Source organism: Anopheles gambiae, chromosome 3 (assembly GCF_943734735.2).
Source record: "Anopheles gambiae chromosome 3, idAnoGambNW_F1_1, whole genome shotgun sequence".
NCBI classification, from domain to species: Eukaryota; Metazoa; Arthropoda; class Insecta; order Diptera; family Culicidae; genus Anopheles; species Anopheles gambiae.
In genome coordinates, this window is record NC_064602.1 from 75883604 (window position 1) to 75903816 (window position 20213).

At 48.5% G+C, this 20213-nt stretch overlaps 5 protein-coding genes across 7 annotated transcripts; 2 read left to right on the forward strand and 3 right to left on the reverse strand.

The window, feature by feature from the left end:
• Positions 1-14: 14 nt before the first annotated feature.
• Positions 15-4327, forward strand: LOC3291260 (uncharacterized). 2 transcript variants are annotated; one of them, XM_061657632.1, is made up of 4 exons: positions 15-382; positions 535-573; positions 688-2185; positions 3866-4327. In XM_061657632.1, exons 1-4 carry the CDS (start codon positions 266-268, stop codon positions 4099-4101), a joined length of 1890 nt encoding a protein of 629 aa, XP_061513616.1. In that variant the 5' UTR covers positions 15-265; the 3' UTR covers positions 4102-4327. The 2 variants fall into 2 exon arrangements, with proteins under 2 accessions (XP_061513616.1, XP_564347.3); XM_564347.4 differs by having other exon boundaries at positions 18-382; positions 3869-4327.
• A 16-nt stretch (positions 4328-4343) lies between these two features.
• Positions 4344-8421, reverse strand: LOC1270758 (cystathionine gamma-lyase). 2 transcript variants are annotated; one of them, XM_061657633.1, is made up of 5 exons: positions 8056-8421; positions 5726-5873; positions 5268-5642; positions 5019-5199; positions 4344-4947 (listed from the first exon to the last, which is right to left on the reverse strand). In XM_061657633.1, exons 1-5 carry the CDS (start codon positions 8070-8072, stop codon positions 4478-4480), a joined length of 1191 nt encoding a protein of 396 aa, XP_061513617.1. In that variant the 5' UTR covers positions 8073-8421; the 3' UTR covers positions 4344-4477. The 2 variants fall into 2 exon arrangements, with proteins under 2 accessions (XP_061513617.1, XP_309478.3); XM_309478.4 differs by having other exon boundaries at positions 5726-5870; positions 8056-8282.
• A 915-nt stretch (positions 8422-9336) lies between these two features.
• Positions 9337-10992, forward strand: LOC1270757 (large ribosomal subunit protein uL5). The gene is made up of 4 exons (XM_309477.4): positions 9337-9443; positions 9542-9553; positions 9766-10204; positions 10662-10992. Exons 2-4 carry the CDS (start codon positions 9551-9553, stop codon positions 10790-10792), a joined length of 573 nt encoding a protein of 190 aa, XP_309477.3. The 5' UTR covers positions 9337-9443; positions 9542-9550; the 3' UTR covers positions 10793-10992.
• Positions 10993-12026: 1034 nt separating this feature from the next.
• LOC1270756 (26S proteasome regulatory subunit 7) lies at positions 12027-14008 on the reverse strand. The gene is made up of 5 exons (XM_309476.5): positions 13723-14008; positions 13581-13618; positions 13324-13497; positions 13113-13252; positions 12027-13052 (listed from the first exon to the last, which is right to left on the reverse strand). The coding sequence occupies exons 1-5, from the start codon at positions 13793-13795 to the stop codon at positions 12173-12175; spliced, it is 1305 nt and encodes a 434-aa protein (XP_309476.3). The 5' UTR covers positions 13796-14008; the 3' UTR covers positions 12027-12172.
• A 536-nt stretch (positions 14009-14544) lies between these two features.
• On the reverse strand, positions 14545-19739 carry LOC133393566 (uncharacterized protein K02A2.6-like). Its single transcript, XM_061659071.1, has one exon. The coding sequence runs from the start codon at positions 19296-19298 to the stop codon at positions 14796-14798; it is 4503 nt and encodes a 1500-aa protein (XP_061515055.1). The 5' UTR covers positions 19299-19739; the 3' UTR covers positions 14545-14795.
• Between the last annotated feature and the right edge of the window lie 474 nt (positions 19740-20213).

Here is a 20213-nt window from a genome sequence, read left to right on the forward strand (position 1 = left end):
GTGCTCGGCAACATTCCGCTGGATGACAGTGCTCGCCGCAGTTGTGTCAACCCATATGGTCCGTCTCGTCTGTAGTGCGCGGTGTGCAGTGTGTGTGTGCGGTTGATAATACACCAGCAGCGAGAGCGATTGGTTCTCGGTGCCCACCAGGTGGTGGGAGCAACATTCGCCCTTCCTGCCCAGCACGGTATCGGACGTGTGCAGGCGCAGAGGTGTTCCGTCCCAGTTTTCCTCTCACACCCGCCCCCTTCCCACTGCCCTCAAAATGGTCAGCGACAGCCAGAAGCGGAAGGCCATCCGGGAGTTCCTCATACCGGACACGCTGAAGGACGACATCGCCTACTGCCAGCGATCTTTGCGGGACTGCGTGAAAGTGCATCAGGTGGGTACGGCTGGCTCGTGGCAGTGTGTGTGTGCGTGTGTGTACTGTGTCGTGACGAAAAACACGTTCCTCCCTTGCCCATCAAAAGAATAGTGAAATGTTAAATTGTGATCTTTTCTTTGTTATCGCTTCCTTTCTCATTCTCGCCACAGTATTTCGCCCAACGATACAACAGTTTATCAGCAATACAGGTAGGAAGTTGTCCCAATCCACGTCCCTCCACCCAAAAAAGTAGGCGCTGTCCTTTGACTAATGTGTGTCTCTTTGTGTGTCTGTGTCCTGATTCGATCATCATTTGTCAGCAGCAAGGGCAGGTGAAGCAATACTTGCTCGAGCTGGAGGACGAGATGCGAGCGATCGGGAAGGAGCAGAGCGGGCTGGTGCAGGATCTGGCCCGGCGGCTTAAGCACTTCCAGCGCAAGACGGCCACCGAGAAGCACATCGAGCTCGGCGATGACCTTGCCAACGGTTACGTCGCCTGGGTGCTGTCGAGCCACGCGGAAATACAGTGCAGCGCCGCGTACGTCCCGCACGCCGTCTCGGAGCGGCTGAACGAGAGCCAGCTGTACCAGAAGTATCCGCTGCTGAGCTGCGCCGCGGCCGAGGCGGCCACCGCCGCCCAGCCGGAGCAGGAGCGCAAGCCAGACACGGTGCGGCTGCGGAAGCGACCGGTGCTGCAGACGTCACTGCTGAAACCCAAGGAGGAGCGTGATCTGCTACACAACAACAACAACACCACTGCCTTAAAAGAGAAGCCTTCCCCGGCGGCACGATCGCCGCCCTCGTGCACGATGTCAACGCCACCGCCGCCCGTGCTGCCCGGCCCGGCCCGGACGGGCAATCGGCGCAAAACGCCGCCCGAGCAACCGCTGGTGCCGACGAAAATGCTTCGCTCGCGATCGACTACCCCGGTCGTGGTTACGGTGCTGAAGCAGGAGCCGAAGCAGGAACTGGTGGAGCCGGAACCACCAACAGCAGCAGCGGTGAACGATACGGAAGATCGTGCAACGCCGCCGATCGTTATCCGCGAGTCGGCTGCGGTGAAGCGGGGCCGTAGCAATCTGCTGCAAGCGCTGAGCAAGGTCAAAACAACACAAAAATCGGCCACAAAACCACTGCCACCAACAGCAACAACCACATCGACAACGAGCCCACCCGGTTCGGCGTCCAAGAGCGCCCGAAACTGTCGGGCCGGTTCGGTAAGCGCTTCGTCCGATTCGTCCAACTCGCGTGCCTCGACACCCGGGACGAGCGGCGGCGCTGCTGTCCCGCCGAAGCAAACGGACGAGCCGGTATCGGCCGAACGGTTGCCACCGCTGTCGTTACCCCCGCTGCCACCGGAAGAACCGACCGGCACGCTGCCGACCAGCATCGACGAGCTGGAGCAGTACAGCTTTCTGAAAATGTTCGCCCTGCACACGATCGAGGACAGCAACTTGCTGAAGGGGCGCAAAAACGAGCGCAAGCGTCGCAGCTGCTGCAGCACGGAGCGGAAGGAGTACCACTACGGCCGGTTCGACTACTACGAGCAGCAGTTTTACATCGTACAGAAGCGCCGGTACAACGCTAACAAGCGGCTGCTGTACACCGCCACGTCGGCGGAGAAAGCGATCAGTGCGCGCAAACCGTGGGCAGGTGGTGGGGTGACGATACCGCCATCACCACCGCCGCCTTCTTCTGCTTCTTCGCAGCCGGTGCAGGACACGCCGGTGGTTGAGGTGAAGCCTGCCCAGTTGGAGAGCGTCTGCGAGGAGGAGCTCCAGCCCGAGAACAAACTGTGCTGCGTCGTGTGCAATCAAATCGGTATGTATTGCTTTTTTTAATTATTTACTAGTTAATGTGGTCAGGTTACAGGGTTACGCATTTTAATATCAAAAATCCCCTTTACTGTAAAGAGTACGCCGAAAACAATGGTCTCGAAACGCAATTAAAATAAGGTACTTATGACGACAGGGCGGTCCCGTAGTACAGTCGTCAACTCGTACGTCTCAATAACATGCCCGTCATGGGTTCGAACCTAGAATGAACCGTCGCCCCGTAGTAAGGATTGACTATCAGGTTGTGTGGTAATGAATTAAGTCTCTAAAGCCTGTATAGGTCGTCTTGTCCGCGTAGGATGTTAAGCCAAATAGAAGAAGAAGAAGAACTTATGACTACCCCTTAAGAAACCTTAACCCAAAACCAAGCCCATACTGGTCCTTGCATCAATACATAACCTTTTTTGGTTCAAGAACTACACATGACCATGCTGGTCCAGCAACCAATACTGAATCCATTCCAGTCCAGGAACCAATACTGAACCCATTCCGGTCCAGGAACCAATACTGGTCATACCGATCTAAGAACTGATCCTGAACCCATACTGGTCGTGGAACCGATCCTCAACCAATACCTGCCCTGGAACATATCTTGAAGCCATATTGGTCCTGGATCCGATCATGAACTCATACTGGTCCTGGAATCTATCATGAATCCATACTGTTCTTGGAACTGATACCGAATCCTTACAGGAATTGGAACTGATATTGAACCCATACCGTTCCTGGAATCTATTATAAACCCATACTGTTCTTGGAACTGATACTGAATCCATACAGGAATTGGAACTTATACTGAACCCATACCAGTCCTGGAACTACTTATGAATCAACATCAGTGCTGGAACTGAAAGTAGACCCATAAAGTACCTGGAACTGATACTGAATCCATACCGGTCCTGGAAACGATCATGAACCGATACTGGTTCTGGGAGCTATGATGCATTCATACTGATCCTGGAACTGATACTGAACCCATATCGGTCCTGGTACCTATCATGAACCCATACCGATCCTAGAATCTATCATGAACCCATACTGGTCATGGAACTGATACCGAATCCATACAGGAATTGGAACTGATACTGAACCCGGAACTGATACCAGTCCTGGAACTTCTTATGAATCAACATCAGTCCTGGAACTGAAAGTAAACCCATAAAGTACCTGGAACTGATACTGAACCCATACCGGTCCTGGTACCGATCATGAACCCATACCGGTCCTAGAATCTATCATGAACCCATACTGGTCTTGGAACTGATACCGAATCTATACAGGAATTGAAACTGATACTGAACCCATGCCAGTCCTGTAACTACCTATGAATCAACATCAGTCCTGGAACTGAAAGTAAACCCATAATGTACCTGGAACTAATACTGAACCCATATCCTGGAACCGATCATGAACCCATACTGATCCAGAAATAGCTCCCGATTTCATGTATGTGCATGAACTGTACCTGGAACTGTTCCTGATTCGGATTCGGAACGATACTTGGCCCTGGTTTGGTGTATGGAACCATGGTGTATGGATACAATTCCACTTCCAATCGACAAAATATACCTGGCAGTAAATTAGCGTAGCAATTAGCGTAGGAAATTTAGCAGAATTCGTATAGTGATATTATTGGATAATTAATTAGAATTTTCTGTTTTTCCAGCAGGAACCAGCAACGAGGAGCTACGCGCGTGTGCAGACTGTAGCAATAATTATCATCTCAGCTGCCACCGCCAGGTGGACGACGTCGACGGCGAAACAGAACAAAAGACAGTGCCCAAACCCGCCCAGCCCGCCGAGGATGGCAACGGTGTCGAGGAAGCAAATGATGGGCAGCAGCCACCGGAGCAAAGCAACCGGTGCCCGGCATGCCTGGCCTTAGCAAGCATCCAACAATGAGGCTCCAATACTCGGGGCCCGTGTGTCGCCTCCCTGTTAGTTGAATTTTCTGTTTTTTTTTAGTAATTATTCTTGATATTGTATGATAATGGGTGTGTTAAGCGGAAGAGCAGTTAGGTAGCGAAAATTAATAGTAGCAAAAGGCAGGAGGACTTCTAACACATTAGTTTATAGCCCTCACACGTACACGCGAACGTGCAATAAATTGGAAACAAGATCATGCAAACGTGGTTTCACGCACATTTTATGGCAAATGTTAAGATTTTGGGGTGTATTTTACGCTTGTTTGTTGTTTGTACGTTTGCTGCCGTTGGGCAGGCATTTTCCGAAAGGGGCAGTAATGGTTGTTTCCGCAACCGCGCATCAGTAGCATTCCTTATGCCTTATCCAGCGCTTGCTGCAAATCGGCGATCAGATCATCCACATCCTCCAGCCCGACGGAAAGCCGAACCAGCCCATCAGTTATGCCGAGCTCCTGGCGCTGCTGCAGCGGTACCGACGCGTGCGTCATCACCGACGGCAGCTCGGCCAGGCTTTCGTACCCGCCGAGGCTTTCCGCGAGCGTGAACACGTGCAGCGCCTTCAGGAAGTTGCTCGACTCCTCCAGCCCGCCGCGGATGTAGAACGACATGATGCCGCTGTGCCCGTACGTTTGCCGCTTGGCCAGCTCGTGCTGCGGATGGCTCGGCAGGCCCGGGTGCAGCACCCGCTCCACCTTTGGATGCGTTTCGAGGAACCTGGCAATCGCCAGCGAGTTGCTCTTGTGCCGTTCCATGCGCAGGGCGAGCGTTTTCAAGCTCCGGTTGACCAGATAGCAGTCGAACGGGGATGGCACAATACCGGCGGCTAAAAATTGCAGTTGATACAAGTAAATTATTATTGAGTTTAATGTGCAAGCAAAAGAAGAAAATGCTCACCATTTTGCAGGAACTTCAAACGTTCGTACACAGCCTCATCGTTCGTTACCATGGCACCCATAATGACATCCGAGTGACCGTTCATGTACTTCGTCAGCGAGTACATGACGACGTCCGCGCCCAAATCAAGCGGGCGCTGCAGGTACGACGACAGGAACGTGTTGTCCACAACCACCACGATCTAGAAGAAAAGAAATAATCATTTTTCCATTTTCAAATCTTCTAAAAGCAGGCCCAAAAACCACTTACACCCGGATGCTTGTGGGCGATCTCCGACACCGCCCGTATGTCCACCACCTTCAGCAGCGGATTGGTTGGCGTTTCCATCCAGAACAGCCGCGTGTTCGGTTTGATCGCTTGCTCCACCAGCTGCATGTTGGTAAGATCGACGAAATCAACCTCAATGCCCATCTTGAGGGCGACATTGCGCAGCAACCGGTTGGTGCCGCCGTACAAATCGTCACCGGCCACGATGTGGTCACCGTTCTGCAGCATCGTAATGATGGTCGTCGTCGCACCGAGCCCGGACGAGAACGTTAGCCCGAAGCGTCCGTTGTCCAGCGAGGCAAGGCAGCGTTCCAGCACGTCGCGCGTTGGGTTTCCGCTGCGCCCGTACTCGAAGCCCTAGAGAAAAGGGAATGGATGGAAATGGAAAATGGTGTTTAAAACAGTTCTTTCGGCGCAATACTCGGTGGCTCTGGCCGTACCGCATGCTGCCCCGGACCGTGCTGCTTGAACGTGGTGCTCATGCTGATCGGTGGCACCACCGCCATGCTGTTCCACTGCTCCGGATCCTGCCCAACGTGGATCGCTTTGGTGGAGAAGCCCTTCGGCTGGCTGAGGAAGCCATCGCTGCTGCATTGGAAATTGGTAAGAAAGCAAATGAAAATGATATTATTAATTTTAAATTATCTATACTGCTTTTAGTGTGTGGGTTTCATCAGCTGATTAATCGATACGCAAAAAAGAGGGAAAAAGTGAAGCTTCTCGCATCAAACGCGTGTTTTGATTGGTGCCAACGGTGTGTTGTGTATCCGTGGTTTCGTATTTTCTTCGCGCTGATAAGGAATGAGGGGGGACTGATGAGACACCGCGGTGGTACACACACACATTTTAATGCATGGTGTGGTTTTTGGTTTTACTTTTTGTATACTTCACCCACAGATATTCTTATCACTTTGGGGTGTGTTGTGTGATGTGTGATGTGTTTGACCACTCTTCGGTGTTGTGTATTTTTGCATCCCGAAATATTTAAAGTACTTTATTGTGTACTGCGCGCTCCTCTCCATCAGTGTTTGATTTCGGGACAAAAAGACTGACGTCAGTTGTTGTAACAAGAAAAAATGAATTTTTCGAGTGATTGCCAGAGCACAATGGAACAAGGATGTGTCTGTCGTGAGCAATTTTGAGCAAAATTGGTTCCTCTTCTAACGCACATGATATGGCGCGTTTTTTTGTTGTTGCGGGACCGATCAGCCGATTTAAATGGCGCTCCAGAGAATGACAAAATATATGCGTCTGTGTGGTTAGGGTCTTTTGCGACCCTTATCAGCAGCTGGTGATAGTGCCAACTCTACGGCAGGGATGAATGATGGGCATTACGCTTATTTAAGAATCCTTTCAAGTGCCAATTGGAAAGAAACGCCGCCGGTCGCACCGCCAAACGCACACGTCACACGCAGGTTCACTGGACGTGGTTGACAATGAACCTTCAAGTGAACGTTTGCGTTCTTGAGGTGCGTAAGGGACCCGGGGGTTTAGGCACAATCTGGGTGGGTCTATTTTCGCGAGCTTTATCTGTCCGTTATCATGATGCCACGATAGATAAAACACAGTCAATAGCATACGATTAAGTTATCAGGGAATATCCAGGGCAGGGTGTGTGTGTACAGCCAGAGCAATTTACGACTCGTATAGGGCTTATCTTACCATTTAAAGATAACGGATAAAATGTCCACTACAATTCGAAATGAATGTTAATGAACCGTAACCGGTACGAGACTGTTTTCTGTGCTCTTTGTGATTCCATAGAAGCCACTCAAAACGCTCGTAATAAGATCCTTTCCAACTTACAACCTTTCTTCTTTTCTTGTGTGGTTTAGTATTACGAAATCCACTCGCCGCTCGCCATTCATAGTTGTCTAGCCGGTGTACGTTTTCCGGGGGATCCGGTTTTAATGGCAAGGGCTACACACGACAAAAGTGCATCGTCATCCAATTGGCCTGTTTAGCAGTGGTAGGGGAGGACGATAACTGACCACACATGTAATCATCTCATAACGCGTCATAACGCGATACTGATTTGAATGCAATTAAAACAGTAATTTGCTATGCCAATTGTCGTGCAGTGGAGCGTTTTTTTCCACTTTTGCGGGATGGTTTATGAATGTATAACGAACTTGTATTTAGCATGATTTAAAAATTGGTGGAATTCCCTTCGCTAAACTTTTATTGGAAAGTCCGTTTGGTATCGTTGTACCGCCGCCGTTTGTAATTTACAGGGGTTCCAACGGTTCTCATAGTTGTGGGACACTTCCTTGACTCTTTATTATAAGAATTTCATATGATGGAAATTGGACTCTAGCACCCCTTTTAAACAGGATCCTTGTAAATTCCTATTAGAATTCTGCTACAAGAGTGCTATGTGGAGTCCAATTCCCATTACACTAAGTTCATTTCAAGTAAGAAATAGTCAATAAAGTGCCCCACAGCTATGAGAACTCCTGGAAAACCCTGTAAAGCTGCGACAGCAAATCACAACACCATCACCTGAGACAAGTGGTAAACAAATCTGATAAAAATAACACCGGCCATCCCGGCCGGTCCCATTGCGGAGGAATACATGTGCAAATTTTGACGCGCACACACTTTCCAGCAGCAACAGTGGTGGGAATTGCCGTGTTTATGTGCAAATACAATTAGCGTAATACATTTGTTACTTGCAAAATATTTTAACATTCACTTTTCCTCTTTTGCAAATTGCGTCACTCCTACATTCGACGTGTAAATTTCGCGGATGTAAACAAACTCTACGCACCTGTTTGATTGGGCCATTGCTTCACGGCAAATGCTGTTTTGAACAGATTGAACAGAAAGTAACAACACTCGAAAACGGCAACACTCTGAACGACGAGCACACGGGCAGCACACCAGGTCCGTCTCGTGCGGCGACGTAGAATTAAATGTCCAGCGACACGCGGCCGTCTCGCACGATCATCGAGATCGACGGTACGGACCACGCAATTTTTTTAGCGCAGAATCTGCGATGTGGGGGGAAAACAATGGGTCCGGGAGCGCAAGGATGGAGGTCAAAATATTAATTTGGGTTTTTATTTTTACATTTATATTAAGGAATTTAGTGAATATTCGTTGAATCTGAATTATGTTAACCGCAGAGCAAAAGCAACTGAAATTTGTTTCCGCTGTTGGGTAGCGATGGCGGTTGGTTGAATGTTTGAATAGACGTTGCAACAGCAGTGTTCTAAAATAATTATTTTAATATTTGTCTGTGATGAGTTTTTAACTGATTTAACCACCTTAAAACTATTTAATTGCCTTTTGTGCGCTGTTTTTATGAGAAAGTAACAAATAAGGACAATGAATTACAGGCGGTCCCCGAGATACACGGTTAATGGGGACCGAAAACGGCCGCAAAATACCGCGTATCTCGAATTTCCGCGTAAGTCGAATCTCGTGATTTCCTGCTAAAATATCAAAAAAAATTGTGTAATTTTGCAAGTAGGGGGCGGTTTTAGTCACTTTATGAATTATTTGATATGATTCTGACTGAAAATAACTGTTTTAAACCTTTTGAAATAGTTTTTAACATTCGATCAAAACGGAAATTATTTGGAAATTTGAAATTGATGTGTCAAATCAGTACAATTTGCTCAAAGAATTGTCAAATTTAGAAAACCGCGTATCTCCGAATCCGCGTATAAGAGGTACCGTGTATCTCGGGGACCGCCTGTAATTTTAAATTTCCATCAGCACATGTGCCACAGTTGATTCGCCATCGATACAGGGTGATTCGACACATCCCTTCGAAAAACAGATTATTCCGACCAATTCCTACGATTCAACACATTAAAAGATAGCAGATTACCCTCTACACATTGTAAATTGCTATATTCTCTATCTTGTTCTTATAAAATTATTTGTTTTTAGCCCATTTCAGTAAAATGTTTCTAATTTTTCAAAAACATTACTGAGAAAAGACAATAACACAGCAGTTCGACTTTTCCAAGAACTCAACTCGCCGCCTGAAACACACCCTGCAACTGTCAACTGGCCCACCCGTACTGTCAGGCAAAAACGGAAATGAGGTTTCGGCCATCGGCCTTCTGACAGTTCTTTTTCCGGTGAAATTTGTTGTTTAGCGGACGCGTTGTTCCACGGTCTGCTACGAATTCCTCGTAATTTAAGGTACGGAACCGAATCGGACCTCCGCCGAACCGGGCACCAGTGGACGAACAGCATTCTGCAGTGTAGCTAAATACGTTATTTCTTTCGTTTCGTTTTAGGTAGCCACAATGGTAAGTGTGTAAGAGAGCGCAGTCGTGGAGCTCGCCGGAGGAAGGATATCAATCGTGACAGGCGGGGGGATGCAACATCCACCCGACCCTTACCCGCGGCATGAGCATGGCATTCGGTGTACACCTGTGTACTGTTGTGTTAAATCGGCAATGTTTCTTCCCTTCTTTCTTCCTCTCCCTTCCGTTGTTGTGTGCCGTGCGCAACCCTGTAGCCAGCGAAGGATGAAAAGACCGCGAAGCCCGCTGCGGGCAAGGACAAGTCGAAGAACGTGATGCGCGATCTGCGTATCCGCAAGCTCTGCCTGAACATTTGCGTCGGCGAGTCCGGTGATAGGCTGACACGTGCCGCCAAGGTGCTGGAACAGCTGACCAACCAGACGCCCGTCTACTCGAAGGCCCGCTACACCGTGCGCTCGTTCGGCATCCGTCGTAACGAAAAGATTGCCGTCCACTGTACGGTGCGCGGTGCCAAGGCGGAGGAGATCCTCGAGCGTGGCCTGAAGGTGCGCGAGTACGAGCTGCGTCGCGACAACTTCTCGCAGACCGGCAACTTCGGCTTCGGCATCCAGGAACACATCGATCTGGGCATCAAGTACGATCCGACGATCGGTATCTACGGTTTGGACTTCTACGTTGTGCTTGGCCGTCCAGGTGAGTGCGAGGCGCGCGTGTGGTGTGTGTGGAAGGAACCTAATTGTTGTTTAGTGCGCAAGGAGCAATTTATGCTCAAATGTGTGTAGTGGTGGTAAAAGTGTTTATCCTTCAGTTTTTTTTGTGACTGTTTACATCGTGGCAAACAAGTGTCCCCGTTCAGTAGTCAGCATTTTTCAAACTCAAGCCTCTGTTGCACCTTAATTAAACGTTTCTCCAACACTTCCCGGAGTCACGTTCAGTCCGGTGCAGAAAGCGAATTTGTCCCCCCGGAAGTCGGTTTCGGTCGTTTTTGCTCTGGCCATACCGATCATCCTACCAATTTAATTGGATCAGGGTGTACTGAACAGCAACGATATAGAAATTAGAATACAAAAAATACGCACAATTCCTTCATTTCATCTATTTGCTATGATACTGACTGTTCTAACGTTTGTTTTCGTTTTCTGTTTTGCAGGATACAACGTTGCCCAGCGACGACGCAAGATGGGCAAGATCGGCTTCATCCACCGTCTGACCAAGGAGGACGCGATGAAGTGGTTCCAGCAGAAGTACGACGGTGTCATCCTGAACAGCAAGGCGAAGTAAGAGCCCGGGTTACGCTCTTCCTTATGCACGTGTATGTGTGTTGCGAGTGCTTCTAAAGTTTGGGTAAGACAGGTGTGCCGCGGAGGAGGCGGAGGAAGGACCGGAGCAGGTGGGCGCGTTGAGAAAAGAATAAACAATTTTCATCGAAGCCATCATCGCCGAAGGTTTGGGTGAAAATACGGTGTACAAAACCTACATAAGCGTGTTGTTGTGTTGCTGTGAGGCAGCTCTTTCTTCGTCACTGAGTGTAATGATCCGAACTGCCCTTACCGACACTAGAGGAGAAACAACGTCAAGGACACGCCCCGGGGAACAACTTTCAGTCAACCACTTCTAAGCAAACGGTCGTGATGATGAAGCCGGAAAGTTCAGCAGAATGTCCGCTCCGACATAAACGTCGATTTTGATCTGTTTACGTTACAGCAGAAAAATCAATTTCGCCATCATTTGGAGTCTTACGCCAAGTAACCGGCAACTTAGGTCCCTAGAAAAGAGGACCCTGTTGGATAAAACTGATTCAAGTTCACGAGTCTGAATGAATTTACGAAATGGTTCAATGTTTCTGAATCTCGATTGCAAAGATTACGAATGAATCTCCAAAGATTTTTGAATCTCGAAAGACTCATGAATCGCGAAATATTAATATATCTCGAAAGATTCACGAATCTCTAGGGATTTATGAATTGCAAGAAATTCATACATCTCCAAGGATTCATAGAACTTGAGCTTTTCATTGTTCTTCTTCTTGAAGTAACAACCAACGTGGTCATGCCAGCCTATAAAGGCTTTCGGGACTGTGCAAGTACCACGTAGCCGGATAGTTTGTTTTGCTACGAGGAGACGGTCCATGCGAGGCTTGAACCCACGACAGGAATATTGTTAGGCGGAATCCCGCAAATTCAATATTTTGATAGACTCAGGAATCCCTGGAGATATATGGATTTTATGAATCTCACAGATTCGTGAATCTTTCGAGATACATGAATCCTTGGAGACTCACGAATCTTTAAAGATTCTTGCATCTTTAAAGATTTCATCAACACTAGGTCATAGGCACATTTTCATCTTCATCTTGTTGAGCTTTTTCCCCTACAGACCCTTCAGCAGGGTTTTAATTAATTAATGTTAATAGCTCAATGCTTGTCCATTTGTTAGGACATGCCTTAAGTTCGAATGCATTTCTTTCCGTGGCAGTCAATCTCATTCTCAACACAAAATCTCCAAACCAAAACCGTTTTTACGTGATCGGCTACCTGCATGAAAGCAACCGTATCCCAGAAGAAAACTGTTTTTTTTTTTTTATTTTGAAATGATACGAAAGTGATACACAAAACGCTGGATACTCGAAGGTGCGGCGGTACGAATGCCCGCTGTCCTTCTCTAATTGTAAGTCATATACCTCGGCGTGGCGCTGAACTTGGCGTAGCTCTTGATCACCTTGTTGACCGCCTCAAGGAAGTCCTTCTCCGTCGCCACCTTGCGTCGCGCGCGGATCGCAAACATGCCCGCCTCCGTGCACACCGACCGGATCTCCGCGCCGGTTGAGTTCGGGCACAGGCGGGCCAGCAGCTCGAACCGAATGTCCCGCTCGACCGACATCGAGCGGGCGTGAATCTTGAATATGTGCGTGCGGCCCTCCAGATCCGGCAGCCCGAACTCCACCTTACGATCCAACCGTCCGGGACGCATCAGCGCCGGATCGAGCGTATCGGGTCGATTCGTCGCCATCAGCACCTTAATGTTACCGCGCGGATCGAACCCATCCAGCTGGTTGATCAGCTCCAGCATCGTTCGCTGCACCTCATTGTCCCCTCCCGCACCATCGTCGAAACGGGCCCCTCCGATCGCATCGATCTCGTCGAAGAATATCAGACAAGCCTTTTTCGAGCGCGCCATTTCGAACAGCTCGCGCACCATACGCGCACCCTCGCCGACGTACTTCTGCACCAGCTCCGAACCGATCACGCGGATGAAGCACGCATCGGTTCGGTTGGCCACGGCACGGGCGCACAGCGTTTTGCCGGTACCGGGCGGCCCGAACAGCAGCACACCCTTCGGCGGTTCGATGCCGAGGTTGACGAACTTTTCCGGATGCAGCAGCGGCGTTTCGACGACCTCGCGCAGCTTCTCGATCTGCTCCTTGCAGCCGCCGACGTCGCTGTACGTCACGTCCGGCTTCTCCTCGACCTGCATCATCGTTACCGTCGGGTCGATCTTCGGCGGGAGCGGTATGTGAATTTGATACTTGTTACGATCGACACTGGAAGAGGCAAGGAGAACGGTTAAAACGGGCTGGGATTCGAGACACCTTTGGACTTACCCAACACGCATGCCCTCCTCGATATCAGTCGGCGCCACAGAATCTGCCAAATCGACGACAAACTTGGCGAATTGCTTGACGTTAATAATGTACTTGGGATCGTCCGAATCGGCATTGATGATCTTTGTGCAACGAGCGACCTGTATTTGTGGTGAAAGATACGTTTTGTTAGACGTCTTCCGGCAACAAAGATCCGCCACAAAAGCCAAACCTGAAGCGGCTGCTCATTCTGAAGGATTTGTTTATCGGACGCCAAATCCCACAGGGCCGGCGGTGCCAGCCCGGTATCGCTTTCCTTGATGCCCGTCAGTTCGTTCACCTGCTTCATCGCCTTCTGGATGTCTTCGTCGATTTGCTTGATCGACTTATGGTACTGCCCTTGGCCCTGCGGAACAAAGCGAACCGGAGAAGCGGGGTTCAGTGTCGTTGGAAAGGGTTAAATACTTTTTTCTCCTTTCGTATACTTACATACGTCTTCAGCAGCTCGATATCGACCTCATCAAGAGCTGAAAAGGGCACACGCGAAAAAAACAGAACCGTATTGATATCGCCGTACAAGCAGCAGCGGGGTTAAGCAACGGAGATTGCTTCTGGACTCGGGGCATCTTACCTTCTATTTCAGGCTCAACCTCTTTGTTGTCGGCTTTCACCTTACGCATATCGTCTCCCAGATGGTCCGGCATTTTGGATTATTTGATACCTGGACAGAAACGAAGCAGTAAAAACGATAATAAAAACAGCGAATTGTGGGTTTGTGGTCGGCTTTTCGGTAGGAAAACTTGTTTGCTGGAGGTGAGAATGAATTCGCCAAATTTCTCACAATGACAAGCAAATCGAAGTGAAACGCCAACAGACTACGGTTGACAACTGAACTGACCAAGCGAGCGATATGTAAAGGTGTGCTGATTGAACCATTTCTCCCAAATGGCAAAATTTATGCAGTCAACAAAACAAACATGATTTCCCATTTCTGCACATGGTATTTGCTACGTGCTAGAGTGAGAAAGCGTGCTTGGTTAATTTCTGGTAAATTACTGATTCTAACAGTTTTGTATTTCAATGAAAAAGATGGAGTAAAACCCCGATATGACTTGAACAATTTCGAAATGGGCTTTGGAAGGAATTAGGAGACGTCTTGAATGGTGAGGTGCCGACCAGAATCGGTCCAGCATCGGTCAGAGAAGGCCAGAATCGGAGTCATCCGGAGTCGGACTCGTCCACAGCTAGAGTCGTCCGAGGTCAGAGTTATTCCAAGTAGCAGTACCCAAGTGCCACAAATCCACTAAACGACCACTAAACGGCCTTTAAACAACTCAAGTTCTCTACCTAAACGGAATATAGAAAGACTTCGTTTAGCAGACGGCAAACGACTCATGCATTCTAAAAATAGCAAAAAACTGGTGGCGCTCTTTTACGTCCGTTAGTGATATATGCGACAATGGACAATACACACACGAACATAAATACAGGTATAAACTTAACGGATGCTTTATTGCTAAGTTGTGTACGCCGCGCTGCCCCGATGCGAAGTGTCCTCTGCTCTTCGCGCAGCAGCCGAACGATCCACCCCGACCGATCGCTCTCAGGCGCTCACGGCTCGTCAACTGCAGTAAGAGTGGCTTACTGCAGAGAGAGCACGCGAGCAGCTGGCTGCATTCTTTCATCTAACATCTCCCCCTCTTTTTAAAACCGACGGTACACGTCGAACCGACTGGGCGGTTTTCTAACTCTAGAAGACCGTCGTGGCACCTGGGCCGAAGCACACGATGGAACAGGTCGTTTCGTCGGGCGTGTGTATATCGCTGGCGATGTAGCGGGAACATAAGGACCGTTGGTCTCGGATGACGGCTGATGAGGGGACACAGAGATGTCCACATGCTCGGGGTCGACTGGCTGTGGTGGTATGCGGGACGTGCCAGTAGATGGTTTCGGTGTTAGCTGCCAGGTATCCAACAAAACATCTATCGGCAGCTTACGATGGGTGACCGAAGCCGGAACGTGATGATGCCTCTCGTAGCGCTTGCGTATCTGGTTAATATGAGATCTAAACATTTTCTGATCATCCGTTCCAATCATATACATGACATGACCTATTTGCTTAACAATTGTACCAGCTACCCATCTCCATCCGTTACCTGCGAAGCGTTTAAAATAGACTAGATCGTTGGGTTGGAACTGTCTGCTTGGTTTCGGTTCGTTTTCCATACTAATGGTTTCAGGACTTGGTGGACGGAGCAGGTTTAAAGTTGTGCGCATTTGCCTTCCCAACATGATATCCGCCGGTGACTTAGCATTTCCTAACGAAGGGTTTGGCGAACTTCGATATACTAGTAGGAATGTATCCAGCGCTTCTTGTAGTGAGGTACCATCCGCAGATATCTTTCTGACTGTTCGCTTGAAAGTGTCCACAAATCTTTCAGCTTGCCCGTTAGATTGCGGATGGTAGGGGGCCGTTGTGATATGTTCGATGCCATTGCGGTCGCAGAATAGTCCGAACTCCTCGCTGGTGAACTGCGTACCGTTGTCCGATACCAACGTTTTCGGGATTCCAAAACGAGCGAAAAGTGAGCGTAACATGGCTATAGTAGCTTTCGCTGTAACGTTACTGGTACGGATTATTTCGGGCCATTTAGAAAACGAATCTACGACAATTAAGTAATAATCACCGTCTAGTGGGCCCGCAAAATCGACGTGTAAACGTTGCCATGGGCCTGCTGCCCTCGGCCATGGTACCGGAGCGGAATGTGCGGGTGATTTGGCAGCTGCTTGACATGGGTGACATGTCTTCACCCATTCCTCGATGTCAGCATCTATTGTAGGCCAATAAAAGAAACTCCTAGCTAACGCTTTCATACGCTGCACTCCTGGATGGCCCTGATGCACCTGCTGAAGACATTTTTGTTGCAGCTTTTTGGGGATTACCACCCTCTCACCGAAAAGAATGCAATTCTCTACGGTTGTTAGTGCATCTTTCCTGGCATTAAAACGAGCAAGCTCATCGGTAAACGCTGCGTTTCTGGGCCAGCCTTCGCTGATGCAAACTGACACCTTTTTCAGAAGTGGGTCTCGTTTTGTTTCTCTGGCGAGATCAGCAAAGTTCAGCGGTAGTGAATCAAGCGCGCTTATTGCCACCGATTTAATGTCTTCTTCCAAGTTCACGCTTGCTATAACACAGTCTTCATCTGGCTTGGTGTGCGTGTTAATGAGTCGTGAGAGCAAATCAGCATTTCCGAAATCGTCGGTGCGCACGTACTCAATGTTAAAATCGTAGGCCAGCAAAGTAAGCGCGAAACGCTGAAGACGGTTAGCAGTAAATATTGGGATGCCTTTCTTCGATCCGAATATATGCAGTAGAGGTCGATGATCAGTCTGAAGCGTAAAATGCCTACCAAAAATCATTTTGTGGAACTTTTTTACTGCGTAAATGATCGCTAGTCCCTCTCGATCGATCTGGCTGTACCGACGTTCTGCCTCAGTAAGGGCACGAGAAGCGTGTTGTACTACACGTCTGAGACCATTGGGGTACAGATGGCTTATAGTTGCCCCAAGGCCAATTGATGATGCGTCCGCCGAGATCACAATCTTTTCTTGCGGATCGTAGTGAGCCAATTGTAGGTCTGACGATAAAATCGTCTTAAACTCTCTGAAAACCCGTTTACATTCCGACGACCAATGAAATGGAGTATTTGCCTTGAGTAAATTATCCAAAGGATGCCTCAATTTTCTCATGTCTGGTATAAACTTCCCGTAGAAGTTGATTGCACCCAAAAAGGATCTAACACCGGTGACATCTGTTGGTTCAGCAAGATTTTTGATAACCTGGATTTTTGCGGGATCAGGCCTTAGTCCACGACGATCAATTACGTGTCCGAGGTATGTTATTTGCTGCATTTTAAATGCGCATTTATCAACACGAATCGTGAATCCAAAGTCTTGAATGCGTTGGAATACTTTGGCTAAAATCTCGTCGTGCTCTTTTTCTGAAGTGCCCCCGACTATAATGTCATCCAGGTATCCAGAAACGTTATTTAGACCGGCTAACATTTTGTCCATGATCATCTGGAACGCAGCTGGAGCGACCTTAACTCCTGGTGGAAGGCGGTTATAATGATATAACCCGCGATGCGTATTTATTGTAAGCAGTGGGCGGTACTGCGGCTCGACTTCCACTTGCAGAAAAGCATCGGTTAGGTCTATCTTGCTGAAAATTATTGAATTAGCCAACTTTGAAAATATGTCATCCGGTAAAGGCAACGGGTAATCATTTGGCTGTAGCGCATCGTTGAGGCCAGTGGAGTAATCTCCACATATGCGAATGGCACCATTTGCTTTTTTTACTACAACGACCGGTGCTGCCCATTGTGAAAACTTCACTGGAGTTATTACTCCTATGGCCTGAAGTCGATCTAGCTCTCGGTCTACTGCTTCTTGTACGGCGTAAGCCACTGGTCGTTTAGGGCGAAACACAGGGCGACTATTTTCTTTTATAGCAAAAGAGACGTTTCCTTTCTTACAAAGTCCGGTTCCTTGGAATACTTTAGGAAAACGTTCTTGCCACGTTCTTTGCGACGTGAATTTAGTACCTCGTACTTGGCAGCAGAAATTATCTATTGGTAAAGACCAAAGAGCAAAAAGATCGATGAGGTCAGCACCTAAAAGCATTAAACGTGTCGGGGAAACAGTAATTGTAGCTTCTTTGGTCTGATTGCCTACACTGGCTTTGCATACAAATTCCCCGTCTAGTGCCAAATTAGTGCCAGAAGCTGATCGTGCAACCACTGCTGGTGGTGATAATGTCGGACTGCCAATCTTTTTCCAAGCTTCACGATCAATGACTGTGATGTCAGATGCCGTATCAAGCTGCAGACGGACGGGCGTGCCATTCATTGCAATAGTGACATATCTGCGGCGTTTCTGAACACTATGCACGTTCACCGTAACTACTCTGGTCTGCGTTTTGCCTTGCTTTTTATATTTCGGCTTATTATATTTCTGGCGATTTGCTGTTTTGCAGAAACCCTCTTTGTGTCCCGTTCTGGAACAGATCGTACACTGGTGTGCTTGATATCTGCAGTCATGCACCCAGTGTGTACCTCCGCAGAGCCAACATGGTTTGCTGGGATTCGCTTTTGAGGCATTTGGGAACTTTTTCTGAGGGTAGGGCGTTTTCAGGTTCACTGCCATAACTCGATCATTTCCCGGTGTCTCGATCATCGCACTATCTTTTTTTAAATTTCCCAATCTACTGCATTCGGCGGCTAGCTGTTGCAACGTCATGCTATGGTCCTCTATTTTTGCCAGCAAGCGTGTTCGTATGTCTGCATCAGTCTCGTCCTTCATACCACAGACGAATAGCAAGCACTTGAAGTCCTCCTCGTTGAGCTTGCCGAGCTCGAATTCAACGGCCGCCTTGTTGATTCGACAGGCATAACTTAGATGGTCTTCGTTCCGCTTCTTCACTAACTGCAGGCATCTGAATCGCTTACTCAGCAGCGATTCCTGGTAGTCGTAGAGGGTTGACAGCTTTTCCACCGTTTGCTCGAGCGAAAAATCGGACGGGCGGCTTGGCAGGATGAAACTCAAATAACGGTCATGCTCGGCAGCTCCCAGTTTCCGCAGCAATAACCGGACTTTCGCAGCATCGTCGATCCTAGCAGCATCTTTCTGGAACAAGTCTACGTAGCGTGAGTACCAGTTTTTGAACGTGATTCCCGTGTCCGTATCGAACCGGAACTCTGAAATATTTCGAGACAAGGAATCAATTATTTGTTCATGACTAAAACTGGTTGTTGCAGCGCCGTGACTTATAAGGCGTTGCTGCAAAAACTCATTCAGAATCTTCTGTTGCTGGGCCATTTGCTGTTGAAGCAAATTTAACGTTTTCAGCATCGGGTCATCATGCTGCTCCAGACGTTGCGCCTGCGATGGCGCGGGCGCCTGCGATGGCGCGGGCGCTTGCAATGGCGCTGGAGTGAAAAACGATGGCGCTGGACCTGGCAGCGATGGCGGCGGCGCGAATGCAGTTCCTTCCCGGCGTCCACTATACTGCTCCTGGGTTGAGAAAACTCCTTGCAGCAGGCCGCTTGGATGCGCGGCTTGGACAGGAACGGGAACACGGCCTTGCGACAATCGTCGTTGATCGGCATCTCCAAAAAGGTCACCAGAGTTCACTTCGTCCGTCTCCATCCTTCGACGTTTCCGACGCGGTGAAGGTATTTTAACACACGCACATACGATACGCGATCACACAATACGAATAAACGAACACGTTAAAAGGTCCCGATCGACACACGAGATAAAATGCACACGTTAAAATTGGGTTATAAACACGCAAACTAGCGGTATATTATAAAACTTTATCCTCGTCGCCACTTTTACGTCCGTTAGTGATATATGCGACAATGGACAATACACACACGAACATAAATACAGGTATAAACTTAACGGATGCTTTATTGCTAAGTTGTGTACGCCGCGCTGCCCCGATGCGAAGTGTCCTCTGCTCTTCGCGCAGCAGCCGAACGATCCACCCCGACCGATCGCTCTCAGGCGCTCACGGCTCGTCAACTGCAGTAAGAGTGGCTTACTGCAGAGAGAGCACGCGAGCAGCTGGCTGCATTCTTTCATCTAACACGCTCTCTGTTGGTGGGATACCCCAACCAGTTGAGCTTCATCGCTTGGAGGAGAGCTTTCTCATTTCCTCTGTACTGTTGTATGGGTTCGCATTGAAGTTATGCATCGCTAGAACTAGAACGGCGATACGATTGTTTAAATACTAAACTCCAACGGAAACCACCAGCACTGAAGCAAGTGAGATTTGAGTAATGGTCTTTGGTGTTGATACCCACGTATCTGACCACACGACCATTCATATAGATTTTTGCTCAGAAAGTTAGAAGGCTATATAGGTCATGATAAGATGAAACTTGTCGCAACACATTGCAAGAAAAGGATAGCAATATAATGATGAGTTGTAATACGCCATCTATTGATCAAACCGTTGAAGCTGTGGAGCTTTCATTTTTTTCTATGGATATTCAATTTTCCAGTCGTTTAAGCTTAATCTGTGGCGCTTGGGTAGGCTAGAGTCGGAGCCAGTTG